Source organism: Schistocerca nitens, chromosome 9, assembly GCF_023898315.1.
Source record: "Schistocerca nitens isolate TAMUIC-IGC-003100 chromosome 9, iqSchNite1.1, whole genome shotgun sequence".
In the NCBI taxonomy this organism is placed as follows: domain Eukaryota; kingdom Metazoa; phylum Arthropoda; class Insecta; order Orthoptera; family Acrididae; genus Schistocerca; species Schistocerca nitens.
The window spans coordinates 268,200,901-268,216,939 of NC_064622.1; the positions used below are offsets into that span (position 1 = coordinate 268,200,901).

The 16,039-nt window shown below is 40.9% G+C and overlaps 1 protein-coding gene across 1 annotated transcript in view; it reads right to left on the reverse strand.

Annotated features, from left to right (window-relative positions):
- LOC126203339 (poly [ADP-ribose] polymerase) overlaps positions 1–16,039 on the reverse strand; it is a 122,081-nt gene that overhangs the window by 16,696 nt on the left and 89,346 nt on the right. Inside the window, exons 14-17 of the mRNA XM_049937625.1 lie at positions 14,795–15,001; positions 14,056–14,289; positions 13,132–13,251; positions 12,881–13,041 (exon numbers count right to left, since the gene is read on the reverse strand). Coding sequence (XP_049793582.1) covers positions 12,881–13,041; positions 13,132–13,251; positions 14,056–14,289; positions 14,795–15,001 — 722 coding nt within the window. The remainder of the gene's footprint in view (positions 1–12,880; positions 13,042–13,131; positions 13,252–14,055; positions 14,290–14,794; positions 15,002–16,039) is intronic.

A 16,039-nucleotide genomic window follows, 5' to 3' on the forward strand; every position in this document is an offset into this window, starting at 1 on the left:
TCTGATCTATGGTCAACTTCCCAGGAAGGAATCCGCATTGGTACAGCCCCGTCTCCCTCTGTATGGTTGGGAGTATTCTGACGAGTAGTCTATCCCAAATTAAGTAGTGTGATCCCTCTGTAATTGCCACACTCCATCTTATCTCCTTTCTTATATATGGAACATATACCCTCTTTCCATTGTTGGGGCATTTTCTCCTCTTCCCATATTCTGGTGACCATTTTCAGAAGGTTTTGTTCCAGCTCTCTGCCTCCTTGCTTAAACAGTTCTGCTGGAATACCATCTGTCCCTGCCGCTTTGTTGTTTTTCAATTTGTTCATGGCAGTTTTCACTTCTATATTTGGTGGGGTAGTGTAGTTGTCTGGGTCCTCTTCCCCATTGGTGTCTGTTAGGTTCTCTGGTATAGTTATTCTAGGGTTGAGGAGACTATCAAAATACCTGCGCCATCTTTCGCATATTCCCTTCCCTTCACTTATTATATTCCCTGTCTCATCTTTTATTAAGCTTGTTTTGCTACCAAAAGGCTTCTGTGCCGCATTCATCTCTCTATAGAATTTTCTTATGTCATTTTTGCTTCTCATGAGCTCCATTTCTTTGACACTCGCTTTCATCCATTCTCTCTTTTTTCTTTGGTGAGTCCTCTTCTCAATCCTCCGCTTTTCTTTGTATTCTTCTACTATCCTCCTCGTACAGTGTGATCACAGTGTCCTTCTATATGCTTTGTTCTTTTCTTCAGTTACTATTTCGCATTCAGTATCAAACCATGAAGGTCTTACTTGTCTTGTCCCTATTCCAACTATCTCTCTTGCCGTTGTCTCCACCGTTGTTTTTATCGCTTCCCACTGATCTTCAATATTGTTATATTCTCCAGTGTTTTCCAGAATCCGAGTTATCTTCTCCTGATACTGTTCTCTTACTTCCACTGATTCTAAAGTTGTTTTATTATATTTCTGTGCCCTGGGTCGGTCTCCTTTCGCTGCATTAGATATCCTTGCCCTCACCCGTGCCCATACCAGAAAATGATCTGTATCTATGTTTGGGGCTATGAGACTCCTCACGTCCAATAGGTCCGATTTGTGTCTCAGATCTAACAACACATGGCTGATCTGGTTTACTGTGTTTCCATCCAGTGAGTTACATTATGAATTTCTTTATGTGGGAACAGTGTTGATCCTATTACCATGTTTCTGGATGCTGCGAACAGTATAAGCCTTGTTCCGTTATCATTACTTGTTGTGCGTTTGCTGTGGGGGCCAATTATTGGTCTATATATCTGTTCTTTCCCCACCTGAGCGTTTAGGTCTCCAGCTATTATTTTAATATCATGCCCTGGGCACTCATCGTATACTCTTTCCAAAGATTCATAGAATACTTCTTTCTCTTCTTCTTCGGATTCTTCTGTTGGTGCATGGGCATTAATTATGGAGCAGATAAACAATTTCCCCTTTATCCTGAGTGTTGATAATCTTGGACTAATGGGTGTAAACCCTATTACCAAATGCTTTAATTGATGATGTACAACAAATGGACAGTGTCTTGAAAGGAGGATATAAGATGAACATCAACAAAAGCAAAACGAGGATAATGGAATGTAGTCAAATTAAGTCGGGTGATGCTGAGGGAATTAGATTAGGAAATGAGACACTTAAAGTAGTAAAGGAGTTTTGTTATTTAGGGAGTAAAATAACCGATGATGGTCGAAGTAGAGAGGATATAAAATGTAGACTGGCAATGGCAAGGAAAGCGTTTCTCAAGAAGAGAAATTTGTTAACATCGAGTATAGATTTAAGTGTCAGGAAGTAGTTTCTGAAAGTATTTGTATGGAGTGTAGCCATGTATGGAAGTGAAACATGGACGATAACTAGTTTGGACAAGAAGAGAATAGAAGCTTTCGAAATGTGGTGCTACAGAAGAATGCTGAAGATAAGGTGGGTAGATCACGTAACTAATGAGGAGGTATTGAATAGGATTGGGGAGAAGAGAAGTTTGTGGCACAACTTGACTAGAAGAAGGGATCGGTTGGTAGGACATGTTTTGAGGCATCAAGGGATCACAAATTTAGCATTGGAGGGCACCGTGGAGGGTAAAAATCGTAGAGGGAGACCAAGAGATGAATACACTAAGCAGATTCAGAAGGATGTAGGTTGCAGTAGGTACTGGGAGATGAAGAAGCTTCCACAGGATAGAGTAGCATGGACAGCTGCATCAAACCAATCTCAGGACTGAAGACCACAACAACAACGTACAACAAATCCTGTCCCCAGCTGGTGATTTCTTTCACTGCAGCTATAGAATATATTCGCCTCTTTCTTTTCTCAAACTCCACTCCCTGCCCATCTAATTTCTTGTAGTGCTATTATACTTTGCTTCAGACTCATTATTTGATCCAGCATTACTTTCAGTGCTCCTTGTCGATATAGGGATCTCACATTCCAAGTACCAATATACAGATCTGATCTGAACAAGGCAGCCAGGTCAGCAAGAGGAACAACCTCGCCTGGGGGAAGGTAGAGGGAACAGATGGTATGCTCCATTCCTGCCCGGATTCGAACAGCCACAGCCTCGAGAGCCGTGTGAAGTGGCACTGGGGCACTAGGAACAGTAGCAAGAACATAAACACAGACACCGCCAGACACCCTGTCGTATTCTACGCGGTTCTTATTGTTACCCTGGCAGCCACGGAGGGAGGGGGTCCGCCGAACAGGAAACCAGGTAGGGCCAGACAAGTGGCAGGGAAGCGGCACAAAAGCTGATTCAAATCAGCAATGTGGTGGAAAAAAACCACGGCAATCCCATTGAAGGATAATGATATCCAACTGTGAAGACATGAAAGAACCTGGGGGGGATCGGTCACGCCTTAGAAGCGCTCGCCGCCACCGATTGCGAAGTAGCCTGATCAACTTCCATAGGAACTGCGGGTCAGGCAACATCTAGCTCCAGAGTGGACGCTAGATGCTCCACACCGTCTTCAGGTGCAGTGGTGAACTCCTTTTCTGTCTCTATGTCCTCCTCCTTTTGCTTTTTCTTCTTTTTGGTACGGCCCCGATTGTCCTTCGGTTTATCAGGCTGGGTGGGCTTTTCCGACCCAGTCTCATGGACCGAGGAAGACCTGGAAGCCCTATGGCCCTCAGGTGGTGGCTTTTTCAACCACTGGCTGACATCTGGAGGGGCAGTAACCGTGGAAGGGTGGGCACCAAGTGATCCCTTCCACGCGAGGGGAACCAGAAGAGGCCGGCACTTCTCCGGCGCAGAGGTGGGGACTGAAGTCCCCAAAGGAGGGGGGGGGGGGGGGTTGTTACTCCCGATGTTGAAAACAGGGGAGCAACGGAAGAGGGTGTTCCCAACTACCAGGGGGGCAGGAATAGACAGCCGGACTGGAGGGCCCACAAAAAGCGGCTGAGCTTGGCAGCTCATCACCAGGGATGGTGACATCGAAGCTGCTGCAGCATACGGCGATGTAATGCGCACAGGGTGAAGTCAATCGTACTTGCGTTTAGCCTCTGTGTAAGTGAGCCTGTCCAAGGTCTTATATGCCATTATGTTCCGTTCTTTTTGATAAATCGCTCAGTCTGACGAGCGAGGTGAATGTTTCTGTCCGCAGTTGACACAAACAGGGGGCGGCAAACATGGGACGTTGGGGTGGGAGGCACGTCCATAATCCCGACAGGTAGGGTTGGCGTCACATCTCTATGACATATGCCCAAACCTCCAGCACTTAAAGCAGCGCATGGGAGGGGGGACGTACACCTTGACCCTCTCGGGCAGGGTGTCACCCTCGAAAGCCAAGATGAAGGTGCTGGTGGCAACCCTACTATCTTTAGGTCCCCTGAAGACACGTCGTACAAAGTGGACACCGCAGCGTTCCAGATTTGCACGGAGCTCGTCATCAGACTGCAACAACAGGTCAAGATTAAAAATGAGTCCCTGAACAATATTCAGCTCTTATGAGGTGTAATGGAGACTGCAACATCACTGAGCTTGTCACAAGCAAGCAATGCCCATGACTGTGCTGGGGAAGCTGTCTGTATGACTGCTCCAGATCTCACTTTAGACATGCCCTCAACTTCTCCAAACTTGTCCTCTAAGTTTTCGACAAAAAACTGAGGCTTTGTGGTCAGAAATGAGTCGCCATCTGTTCAGCTGCAAACCAGAAATCTAGGAGAATACGTTTCACCAGGTAATTTAGACCACTGTTCCTCCCCTGGTGTGGACAGGGAAGGGAACGATTGGGGGTCATACTTTAGAGCATTGAACTTTCCTTTCTTGGAGACTCATGTTTGCGCACTATTTGTATTTCTTTTCATGGTGGTCCCAAAAGCAGCTAGGGAAAGTAATGTCCACCCAGACAGAGTACCGCTTGCCTAGGCAAGCCTAATACAACCGTGGGGCAGCAGGTTCCCCAAAGGTCGCCCACTAGCAACTGTTCTACCTAAACAGCCATGCGTCCCTTCGGCGTACCGTACAACATTCCACCGTCTCGCCTTGGGGGCGCCAAGCCTGCACCCAGCTACTAAATGCTGAGCCCCCTGAGGGTGGCAGTATTTTTGTTGTGACTATTTGCGACTCAGCACCTCCGCTACCTATCATCAAAGTAGGCTTACATGAGGAATAGTCTCAACAGCAAGTAATGAGAAAGGCATAGTACTAATACCTACAGTGAGTACAATTGCAAAATATTAGTAAAGACTGTGCCACAGAGAAAGTTTAGAATTCAATTGCTGAATAATTCTAAATCATATCAATGAGAAGATATCAGAAGGATGGTGTAAAAGCAATTTTAATTACGATAAGTGTACATGAGATACTATTATTGAAAGAAATATTATTTGCACAATTAATTTAAGTGGAATATCAATATGAACACAAATAATACATTGCTGACTGAGAAAAAATATATCTTTGCTTACTTGTTGGTATCATTAATGAACAAGACACAGAGTAAAGCTCTCCAATTTTTGTGGCAACGGGAACAAGCAAGAAAATCCGTAACATTAAAATTTAGCTGTTGCTTGGTGTTTTACATCTCATTTTTAAGTATCTTAATGCCTAGTCATTTGAGTCATATTCAGAACCAGTGATATAAAGGCTAATTTGTAATTTATGAAAAAGAGTTTCGACTGAATATCAATAATAGGATAACTCATTTCCTTTGCAGTTATTTAGGTGTCTAATATTAGACTGATGAGTATCTGTAAATGATAAAAACTATTTTTAGGAGAAGGTAGCAGTGAACAAAACATCTATTTTTTCCCAGTGGCTGGCAGGCCCACACATTGAAACTTAAGTCTGCAGATAGTACTATGGTACAATATTGAAATACAAATAGAGATCCACTATCTGAACTGATTCACAAACAGTACCTTTCTCTCTGTTTTTTGACTTTGTGCTTAACAATACACTATCAGGATATATTCTTAGACACCAATACAGAATGTGTTTCCCACTGACAGGAGTTAAAGTGAAGGGCATACCCTTAATGTAGCATTATATCCCGTACTTGCATTATACAGTGGTAAATTAAATAAATTTATATCTTCTGAAGATTGATGTAAAACAATTGATCTCATGACAGAAAGAATGAAAGAATTAAATTTCAAAATCAACTGGTACTTGTTATCCTTAACTTCAGTTTGTTGCAGGATTCTCGAAAATATTCTCAGTTCGAATATAATGAATTTCCTTGAGACAGAGAAGTTGGTGTCCATGCATCAGCACGGCTTTAAAAGCATCGCTTCTGCGAAACGCAACTCGCCCTTTTTTCACATGATATCTTGCGAACCATGGATGAAGGGTATCAGACGGATGCCATATTCCTTGACTTCCGGAAAGCGTTTGACTCGGTGCCCCACAGCAGACTCCTAACTAAGGCCGGTATTACACTATCAAATTTCTTTGTCAAAGATTTGATCAAAGATGTGATCCAATATTCCGTCCAATATATTTGACAAAGATCTTTGACGTAGCGCTAGAAGGGGTATTACACTGTCATCAAATTTTTCGTCAAAGTTCAAGATGGCTGACAACAACTTGTTATTAACCGCAGCAGTTGTACGTACCCAAATTGCATTGTGTGCACATGCGGAAAAGAAGTGGGGAGGGGGAAATGGAACCATACATACGAGGTTGACAGTCTTAAAAGTCCTGGGATTACAACTTGATAATAAATTCAGTTGGGAGGAGCACACCACAGAACTGCAGAAAGGCCTTAACAAATCTGTATTTGCAATTCGAGTGTTAGCAGACATAGGCAACATAAAAATGAAAAAGCTTGCATACTTTGCCTACTTTCATTCCATAATGTCATATGGGATAATATTTTGGGGTAAATCTTGAAGTCAAACAAAAGTTTTCAGAGTCCAAAAGCGTGTAATACGTATTATTTGTGGAGTAAATTCACGGACGTCCTACAGAAACCTCTTCAAAGAACTGGATATACTAACTACTGCCTCTCAGTATATTTACTTCTTAATGAAATTTGTCGTAAATAATATATCCCTTTTCCAACAAACAACTCAGTTCATACATACAATACCAGGAACAAAAATGATCCGCACAAGGACTTAAAAGCACTTACTTTAGTTCAAAAAAGGGTCCACTACTCAGGAACACTCATCTTCAATAATTTGCCAGGAAACATAAAAAAATTAGTTAGAAATAAAGATCAGTTTAAAGGAGCCTGAAAAACTTACTACTGGCCAACTCCTCCTACTCCATTGGCGAAATTTTTAATAGAAACAAATGATGTATTGTATTTATTCATACTATTAGTATTGTTATTTCAGCTTAAAAAAAATCGACATGTTCCACATCCACGAGGATGTCCTCAGCACGGATCTATGGAACGAAAAACTAATCTAATCTGGGTGAAGCCGTAGGTTTTACGACGACACGATAAAAGCATTCAACAAAACTTGTTACGTGAGCTTACAGTGTAAGACGTCAAGTCGTACATCAATTACTTAAGAATGGATGAGCATACATTTCTGTATGTGCTCAATGAAGTGTATCCTCATATTACAAAGCACAATATTCACTAAAGAACTGCTACATCTTCAGAAGACAGGCTCACTGTAACACTCCGATTCCTTGCTACAGGAGAGGGTTATGTTAGGTTAGGTTAGGTTGGGTTAGGTCAGGTCAGGTCTCCAATCTTCTTAATCTATTTTTGTATTCAGGGTGCCTCACGTTGTAAAGGGCTTCATCAGCTTCAGACATCTCTATTAATTTTGTAGTTGTCGGCACATACCAATTGTATTTACCGGCAATGGTTATAAAAACACTACAGACGACAGAACGCTGCAGCGATACTAGCGCTCCATGTGGTAACATGTCACATTGCAGTGAACAGAAGACAAGCGATTTTTTTGATCAAATATAGAGCGAGGCCCTAGATTTGATCAAATATTGGACGACATTTGACAAAGTCCCTATTACACTATCAAATATCTTTGACAAAGATATTGGACAAAGAAATTTGATAGTGTAATACCGGCCTAAGGTACGAGCATATGGGATTGGTTCCCCAAATATGTGAGTGGCTCGAAGACTTCTAAAGTAATAGAACCCAGTACGTTGTCCTAGATGGTGAGTGTTCATCGGAGGTGAGGGTATCTTCTGGAGTGCCCCATGGAAGTGTGGTAGGTCCGCTGTTGTTTTCTATCTACATAAATGATCTTTTGGACAGGGTGGATAGCAATGTGCGGCTGTTTGCTGATGACGATGTGGTGTACGGGAAGGTGTCGTCATTGAGTGACTGTAGGAGGATACAAAATGACTTGGACAGGATTTGTGATTGGTGTAAAGATTGGCAGCTAACTCTAAATATGGATAAATGTAAATTAATGCAGATGAATAGGAAAAAGAATCCCATAATGTTTGAACACTCCATTAGTAGTGTAGTGCTTGACACAATCACATTGATTAAATATTTGGGCGTAACACTGCAGAGCGATATGAAGTGGGACAAGCATGTAATGGCAGTTGTGGGGAAGGCGGATAGTCGTCTTCGGTTCATTGGTAGAATTTTGGGAAGATGTGGTTCATCTGTAAAGGAGACCACTTATAAAACACTAATACATCCTATTCTTGAGTACTGCTCGAGCATTTGGGATCCCTATCAGGTCGGATTGAGGGAGGACATAGAAGCAATTCAGAGGCAGGCTGCTAGATTTGTTAGTGATAGGTTTGATCATCACGCGAGTGTTACGGAAATGCTTCAGGAACTCTGGTGGGAGTCTCTGGAGGAAAAGTGGTGTTCTTTTCACGAATCGCTACTGAGGAAATTTAGAGAACCAGCATTTGAGGCTGACTGCAGTACAATTTTACTGCCGCCAATTTACATTTCGCGGAAAGACCACAAAGATAAGATAAGAGAGATTAGGGCTTGTAAAGAGGCATATAGGCAGTCATTTTTCCCTCGTTCTGTTTGGGAGTGGAACAGGGAAAGAAGATGCTAGTTGTGGTACGAGGTACCCTCTGCCACGCACCGTATGGTGGATTGCGGAGTATGTATGTAGATGTCTTCCCCCATGAACCATGGACCTTGCCGTTGGTGGGGAGGCTTGCGTGCTCAGCGATACAGATGGCCGTACCGAAGGTGCAAACCACAACGGAGGGGTATCTGTTGAGAGGCCAGACAAACATGTGGTTCCTGAAGAGGGGCAGCAGCCTTTTCAGTAGTTGCAGGGGCAACAGTCTGGATGATTGACTGATCTGGCCTTGTAACATTAACCAAAACGGCCTTGCTGCGCTGGTACTGCGAACGGCTGAAAGCAAGGGGAAACTACAGCGCAATTTTTCCCGAGGACATGCAGCTTTACTGTATGATTAAATTATGATAGCGTCCTCTTGGGTAAAATATTCCGGAGGTAAAATAGTCCCCCATTCGGATCTCCGGGTGGGGACTACTCAAGAGGACGTCGTTATCAGGAGAAAGAAAACTGGCATTCTACGGATGGAAATGTCAGATCCCTTAATCGGGCAGGTAGGTTAGAAAATTTAAAAAGGGAATTGGATAGGTTAAAGTTATATATAGTGGGAATTAGTGAAGTTCGGTGGCAGGAGGAACAAGACTTTTGGTCAGGTGATTACAGGGTTCTAAATACAAAATCAAATAGGGGTAATGCAGGAGTAGGTTTAATAATGAATAAAAAATAGGAGTGTGGGTTAGCTACTACAAACAGCATAGTGAACACATTATTGTGGCCAAGATAGACACAAAGCCCATGCCTACTACAGTAGTACAAGTTTATATGCAACTAGCTCTGCAGATGATATTCAGGTAGTGAAGGGAGACGAAAATTAATAGTCATGGGTGACTGGAATTCGTCAGTAGAAAAGGGAGAGAAGGAAACATAGTAGGTGAATATGGATTGGCGGGAAGAAATGAAAGAGGAAGCCGCCTTGTAGAATTTTGCACAGAGCATAACTTAATCATAGCCAACACTTGGTTCAAGAATCATGAAAGAAGGTTGTATACCTGGAAGAGTCCTGGAGATACTAATAGGTATCAGATAGATTATATAATGGTAAGACAGAGATTTAGGAACCAGGTTTTAAATTGTAAGACATTTCCAGGGGCAGATGTGGATTCTGACGAAACTGCAAAAAGGTGGGAATTTAAGGAGATGGGACCTGGATAAACTGAAAGAACCAGAGGTTGTAGAGAGTTTCAGGGAGAGCATAAGGAACAATTGACAGGAATGGGGAAAAGAAATACAGTAGAAGAAGAATGGGTAGCTCTGAGGGATGAAGTAGTGAAGGCAGCAGAGGATCAAGTAGGTAAAAAGACGAGGGCTAATAGAAATCCTTGGGTAACAGAAGAAATATTGAATTTAATTGATGAAAGGAGAAAATATAAAAATGCAGTAAATGAAGCAGGCAAAAGGGAATAAAAACGTCTCAAAAATGAGATCGACAGAAAGTGCAAAATGGCTAAGCAGGGATGGCTAGAGGACAAATGTAAGGATGTAGAGGCTTGTCTCACTAGGGGTAAGATAGATACTGCCTACAGGAAAATTAAAGAGACCGTTGGAGAGAAGAGAACCACTTGTATGAATATCAAGAGCTCAGATGGCAACCCAGTTCTAAGCAAAGAAGGGAAGGCAGAAAGGTGGAAGGAGTATATAGAGGGTTTATACAAGGGCGATGTAGTTGAGGACAGTATTATGGAAATGGAAGAGGATGTAGATGAAGATGAAATGGGAGAAAAGATACTGCGTGAAGAGTTTGACAGAGCACTGACAGACCTGAGTCGAAACAAGGCCCCGGAGTAGACAACATTCCATTAGAACTACTGATGGCCTTGGAGAGCCAGTCATGACAAAACTCTACCATCTGGTGAGCAAGATGTATGAGACAGGTGAAATACCCATAGACTTCAGAAGAATATAATAATTCCAATACCAAAGAAAGCAGGTGTTGACAGATGTGAAAATTACCGAACTATCAGTTTAATAAGTCACAGCTGCAAAATACTAACGCGAATTCTTTACAGACGAATGGAAAAACTGGTAGAAGCGGACCTCGGGGAAGATCAGTTTGGATTCCGTAGAAATGTTGGAACACGTGAGGCAATACTAACCTTACGACTTATCTTAGAAGGAAGATTAAGAAAAGGCAAACCTACGTTTCTAGCATTTGTAGACTTAGAGAAAGCTTTTGACAACGTTAACTGGAATACTCTCTTTCAAATTCTGAAGGTGGCAGGGGTAAAATACAGGGAGCGAAAGGCTATTTACAATTTGTACAGAAACCAGATGGCAGTTATAGGAGTCGAGGGGCATGAAAGGCAAGCAGTGGTTGGGAAAGGAGTGAGACAGGGTTGTAGCCTCTCCCCGATGTTATTCAATCTGTATATTGAGCAAGCAGTAAATGAAACAAAAGAAAAATTCGGAGTAGGTATTAAAATCCATGGAGAAGAAATAAAAACTTTGAGGTTCGCCGATGACATTGTAATTCTGTCAGAGACAGCAAAGGACTTGGAAGAGCAGTTGAACGGAATGGACAGTGTCTTGAAAGGAGGATATAAGATGAACATCAACAAAAGCAAAACGAGGATAATGGAATGTAGTCAAATTAAATCGGGTGATGCTGAGGGGATTAGATTAGGAATGAGACAAAGTAGTAAAGGAGTTTTGCTATTTAGGGAGTAAAATAACTGATGATGGTCAAAGTAGAGAGGATATAAAATGTAGACTGGCAATGGCAAGGAAATCGTTTCTGAAGAAGAGAAATTTGTTAACATTGAGTATAGATTTAAGTGTCAGGAAGTCGTTTCTGAAAGTATTTGTATGGAGTGTAGCCATGTATGGAAGTGAAACATGGACGATAACCAGTTTGGACAAGAAGAGAATAGAAGCTTTCGAAATGTGGTGCTACAGAAGAATGCTGAAGATAAGGTGGGTAGATCACGTAACTAATGAGGAGGTATTGAATAGGATTGGGGAGAAGAGAAGTTTGTGGCACAACTTGACTAGAAGAAGAGATCGGTTGGTAGGACATGTTTTGAGGCATCAAGGGATCACAAATTTAGCATTGGAGGGCAGCGTGGAGGGTAAAAATCGTAGAGGGAGACCAAGAGATCAATACACTAAGCAGATTCAGAAGGATGTAGGTTGCAGTAGGTACTGGGAGATGAAGAAGCTTGCACAGGATAGAGTAGCATGGAGAGCTGCATCAAACCAGTCTCAGGACTGAAGACCACAACAACAACAACAACTATGTAGATGTAGAAATCCTTTCATCACTAATGAACATTATAGTCATGGTGTGCAAGAGTCAGCCCCCATAGGTGAGGTCACTAATGCATGTCTGTGCAGTAGTGTCCTATTCTGATGTATGTCTGTACAAATCCTGGCAGTGGAAAATTTTCACTGTCAGCATTTGTCCGGCAAGGGAAGGAGGTGTGGTAGCATAAAGTTCACGATCATCAATCTCTATGACAATGTCCTGGGTTAAATTCAAAACCTGTTTGCAGTGTCTAGTGTCTCATGAAGTGAGAGGGTGTAACACTGCTGATTGTGATCAGTCTGTGGTATGGCAACGTAAGACTCCATGGCCCCCTTGGTGCTCTTCAAAAGCCCTTTGTGCTCCTCAAAAGATTATGCTACGCACCAGCACCAAGTTTGACCTTTTCCCTTCATTTTATCCATAACAATACAAACCCAACGCTACACTGTTCATAACCTCATCACAGTCATCCACACAACACAAAAATGTAACTGACATATCATAACAGCTCAGAGATAGGTAACAACTAAGCACCTCCACTAAGACCTCGTCAAGAGCGGCAATTCCTGCACTGCTCTCCTTTGCTCATTTCATCAGTATAGGACTACTTTGACTTGCCCATCAATCCATTATCATAAAATAATAAGGTTCTTTAAGTAAGAAAAACAAAATGCAGCCATCCTGTAAGTAACAGGAACTGTTGAAGGAAGGAAGGATAATTAAGGTTAGCATCCCATTGGCGACAAGGTTACTGGACGAGCAGAAGCTCAGAGTGGAGAAGGAAGCTGGCCCAGCCCTTTTCAGTGGAACCATTCCGCCAAGTTCTGTAAAGATTAAGGAAAGCTAATCTGGATGGCTGGACAGAGATTCAAACCACTGTCTGCTCAGATGCAGGTCCAGTGTTTTACCACCATGCCCACTAGGTCAGTAATTTGAAGAAAATACTGATTGTTATTTGATGATAAATTCAAATGAACTGTTACCAGGCCCTTGGCTTCAGATTTTTACTTATGCTTTTAGAACTTACTGCTACAGAAGCTTCTGAGCCCACATTTTTCTTACTTGATTGGTCACACACAAATTATCAAGGCTTTCTGAACTATATAACTACGAGTGAACATCAGTATAAATGATTTTGGAAGTTACTTACATATTTCCCAAGGCAACTTCACACAACAGCAACAAGCCAACAGGGTTTGTTTTTGATGTGCAGCAATAGTTTGCTGACTTAGATACCATGTCAGCAAAGTATACACCTTTCCCAAACATGTACCCAGTCACTGGAGCTTCAGGTGGGGCAATCCGCAAGCCCTGCCGATTAAAATAAAAAATAAAATTAAAACTGTTAGTGCAAAGAACATTTTTCCTTGGCAGGAACAGGCAAGAGGAAATTTAACTAACCTGCGATAAAATTCCAGCAAAGTTTGTGAGCCTCGAACCATGCCACAACAACTTTCGGTTTGGCAATTTCTTGAATGGAGCATACCTCTTCACTTCCTCATGCCGTTTCACTTTGAATACCTTTAGCATTAAATACAAATGACAAATGACAATCATGAACAGGAGAAAGGGAAGAAAAAAAAATCATTCCTAACCAGTAACTTTCTACATATGCCCACGCCAAAACATAAAATGCTACCACTCATAGAAAGGTAATAAATATTATAGAACTCCAAATCAGTGTTCAGAAATTGTTCCCATTACAGTAACTGGACTCAATTATTCACATGGATGGAAATGGAACAATAAGTCTCCTAATTTCCTCTGGAGCTATATCTGCCACATTTAATTTCTCACATTTTCAAATCTCTTCAACTCTTAGTAGTACTTTATTTCCCCTTTTCTAAAGGTCATCTCTCTTCCGTGACTTTTGTAGACTTTACTGCTTAATTTTTGAACAGCCTTATTTTCACTTTCACTTTCTACTTTTTTGTTGGGAAGAAAAACCACTTGTTCTGAAAGTTAACATTTGGATCACTTTTTGTCTGTGCTTTGGCTGTTGTAACTACAAGAAAGTGTTGAAAACTGTTCCTATGAAAAGTTCCACACTCAAACATAGCTAATTTTTCCTGTAGCACTTTAAGAGGTCAAGAAGCAAGTTGAGGCACAATTCTTACATAATTAAATAAAATGCAGAAATTCTGTTTGTTGGAAATTTTCAAAATTTAAAATAAACCTATCTTTAAATGTAGTTGTTTTAGTTGATCTAAGAAGTAATATTTGTGTTACATTGACACTTATGTGTACAATTCTTGACTTGTTAAATATCACTTTGCTAAAATAATTGTTCCAATGATCTACGGAACATACAGCTAACTAACCAACCTCCAAAATTTCAAGTTCATATTGCCTGTGAGTTTCAGCATGAGTATTTTCCACATATTTCTGCAATAGGCAGAACTCTTCACAGTTTTTATCAAGCACTTCTACATCAGCATGTAGCTGTTTGTAATAATTATCTACAGGATGAACATTTTCTTCAGCTGTTTTGTTCGCATTGCTTAGCATACTGTAGGCAATTTCAATTTCCATCAGACTGTCAAGAAGCTCAATTTTTTGCTGGAAAAGGGAAAAAATATAAATAGCACCAAGTCTTAAGCTGTTTAAAGGTAAATGATCGTTAAGTGTATGACCACATATTCGTTTTATTCAAATCACTACTACTCCCCACAATACATTAATTAACAACTTGATATATTGGCAAAATGATTAGTTTTATTCTAGGCCTCACTGGTAAATGATACAGAAAAGGCAACAAACAGTGGCACAACAAATCAAAACTTAATATTGAAAAGAACCTACTTTACTTTAAAAACCGTTTAACATAATGGAAGGCAAGGACTTTAATAATAATTGTAAATACAACAGCACTGAATAGAACATACTTTTATTACACATGAGCTCCAAGTTCTAAGATAAACCAGTTGCATGCCTGTGCAGTCAATGCTAAATTATATATTTTACTAATAAATACGTTATTTTTGAATCCAATAAACAGAAACAGCATTTACTGGCAAAACACAACATTACTAAAGATATAGCTATATAGACAGAATATACGTACCTTAATAACTTCTTCTGTTCTGATTATTGGAGGATTGTCAATACCAAAGTCATGTGGGATCAGGGTGTAGAAGCGATTCGACGCATCAATGAAGCGTGAATCTGAACCGCCCCTCTTCACTAATTCTTGAAGGTCATTCAGCACACTGTAGGCTGCTTGTATCTGCTTCTTGCTTAGCTTTCCCAGCGGCATTTTCTCCAAATCCAACTGAATGACACACAAAGTTCAAATGAATGTACTGCTACGTAAAGACTAAAGCCTTAGTCAATCACACACATGCTTTTTAACACAAGCTAACACAAATGGACTGAGACACTCTGAAGTTGCCCAACCAAAGAACATGCATTAAAACTAGTGTTGTACCATGAATGCAAAGTTACGTTTGTACACATTTAGTCAATACTCAAACCATTTCAGAATGAATGGTAGTCTATGCACTACATTTTGTAAGTAGGCTGTTTAGGTTTTTATGTTGGTAACGTCATGTAGCGCTCTGTATGAAAATCACTGGCTGTGCTGTGTGCAGTCTGTGGCTGGGTGGCATTGTTGGAATATTCGCTATTGTAGTGTTGGGCAGCTGGATGTGAAGAGAGAGATGGCAGAATTTTAAGAGCAGACGATCTGGACGTGTGTCCGCCAGAAAGAGTAAATTTGTAATACTGGATGTCATGAACTGATTATATATATATATATATATATATATATATATATATATATATATATATATATATATATATATATATATAAACAAAGATGATGTGACTTACCAAATGAAAGTGCTGGCAGGTCTTTAAATATGTCTGCTTGTGTCTGTATATGAGTGGATGGATATTTTAGATATCCCTTAAAACCCACATCCTTTCGTCTTTCCCTCTCCTTCCCTCTTTCCTGATGAGGCAACAGTTTGTTGAGAAAGCTTGAATTTTGTGTGTATGTTTGTGTTTGTTTGTGTGTCTGTGTTTGTTTGTGTGTCTGTTGACCTGCCAGCACTTTCATTTGGTAAGTCACATCATCTTTGTTTTTAGATATATTTTTCCTACGTGGAATGTGGTTTCTCGATCTGATTATGTCTATTTTGTCACCATCTGCTAGATAAAACAAACTAGGCCTTTCTAATTTATATATATTAATAGAGGGAAACATTCCACGTGGGAATTTTGTGTGTGTGTTTGTGTGCCTATCGACCTGCCAGCGCTTTCGTTCGGTAAGTCACATCATCTTTGTTTTTTATTCCACGCAGGAAAA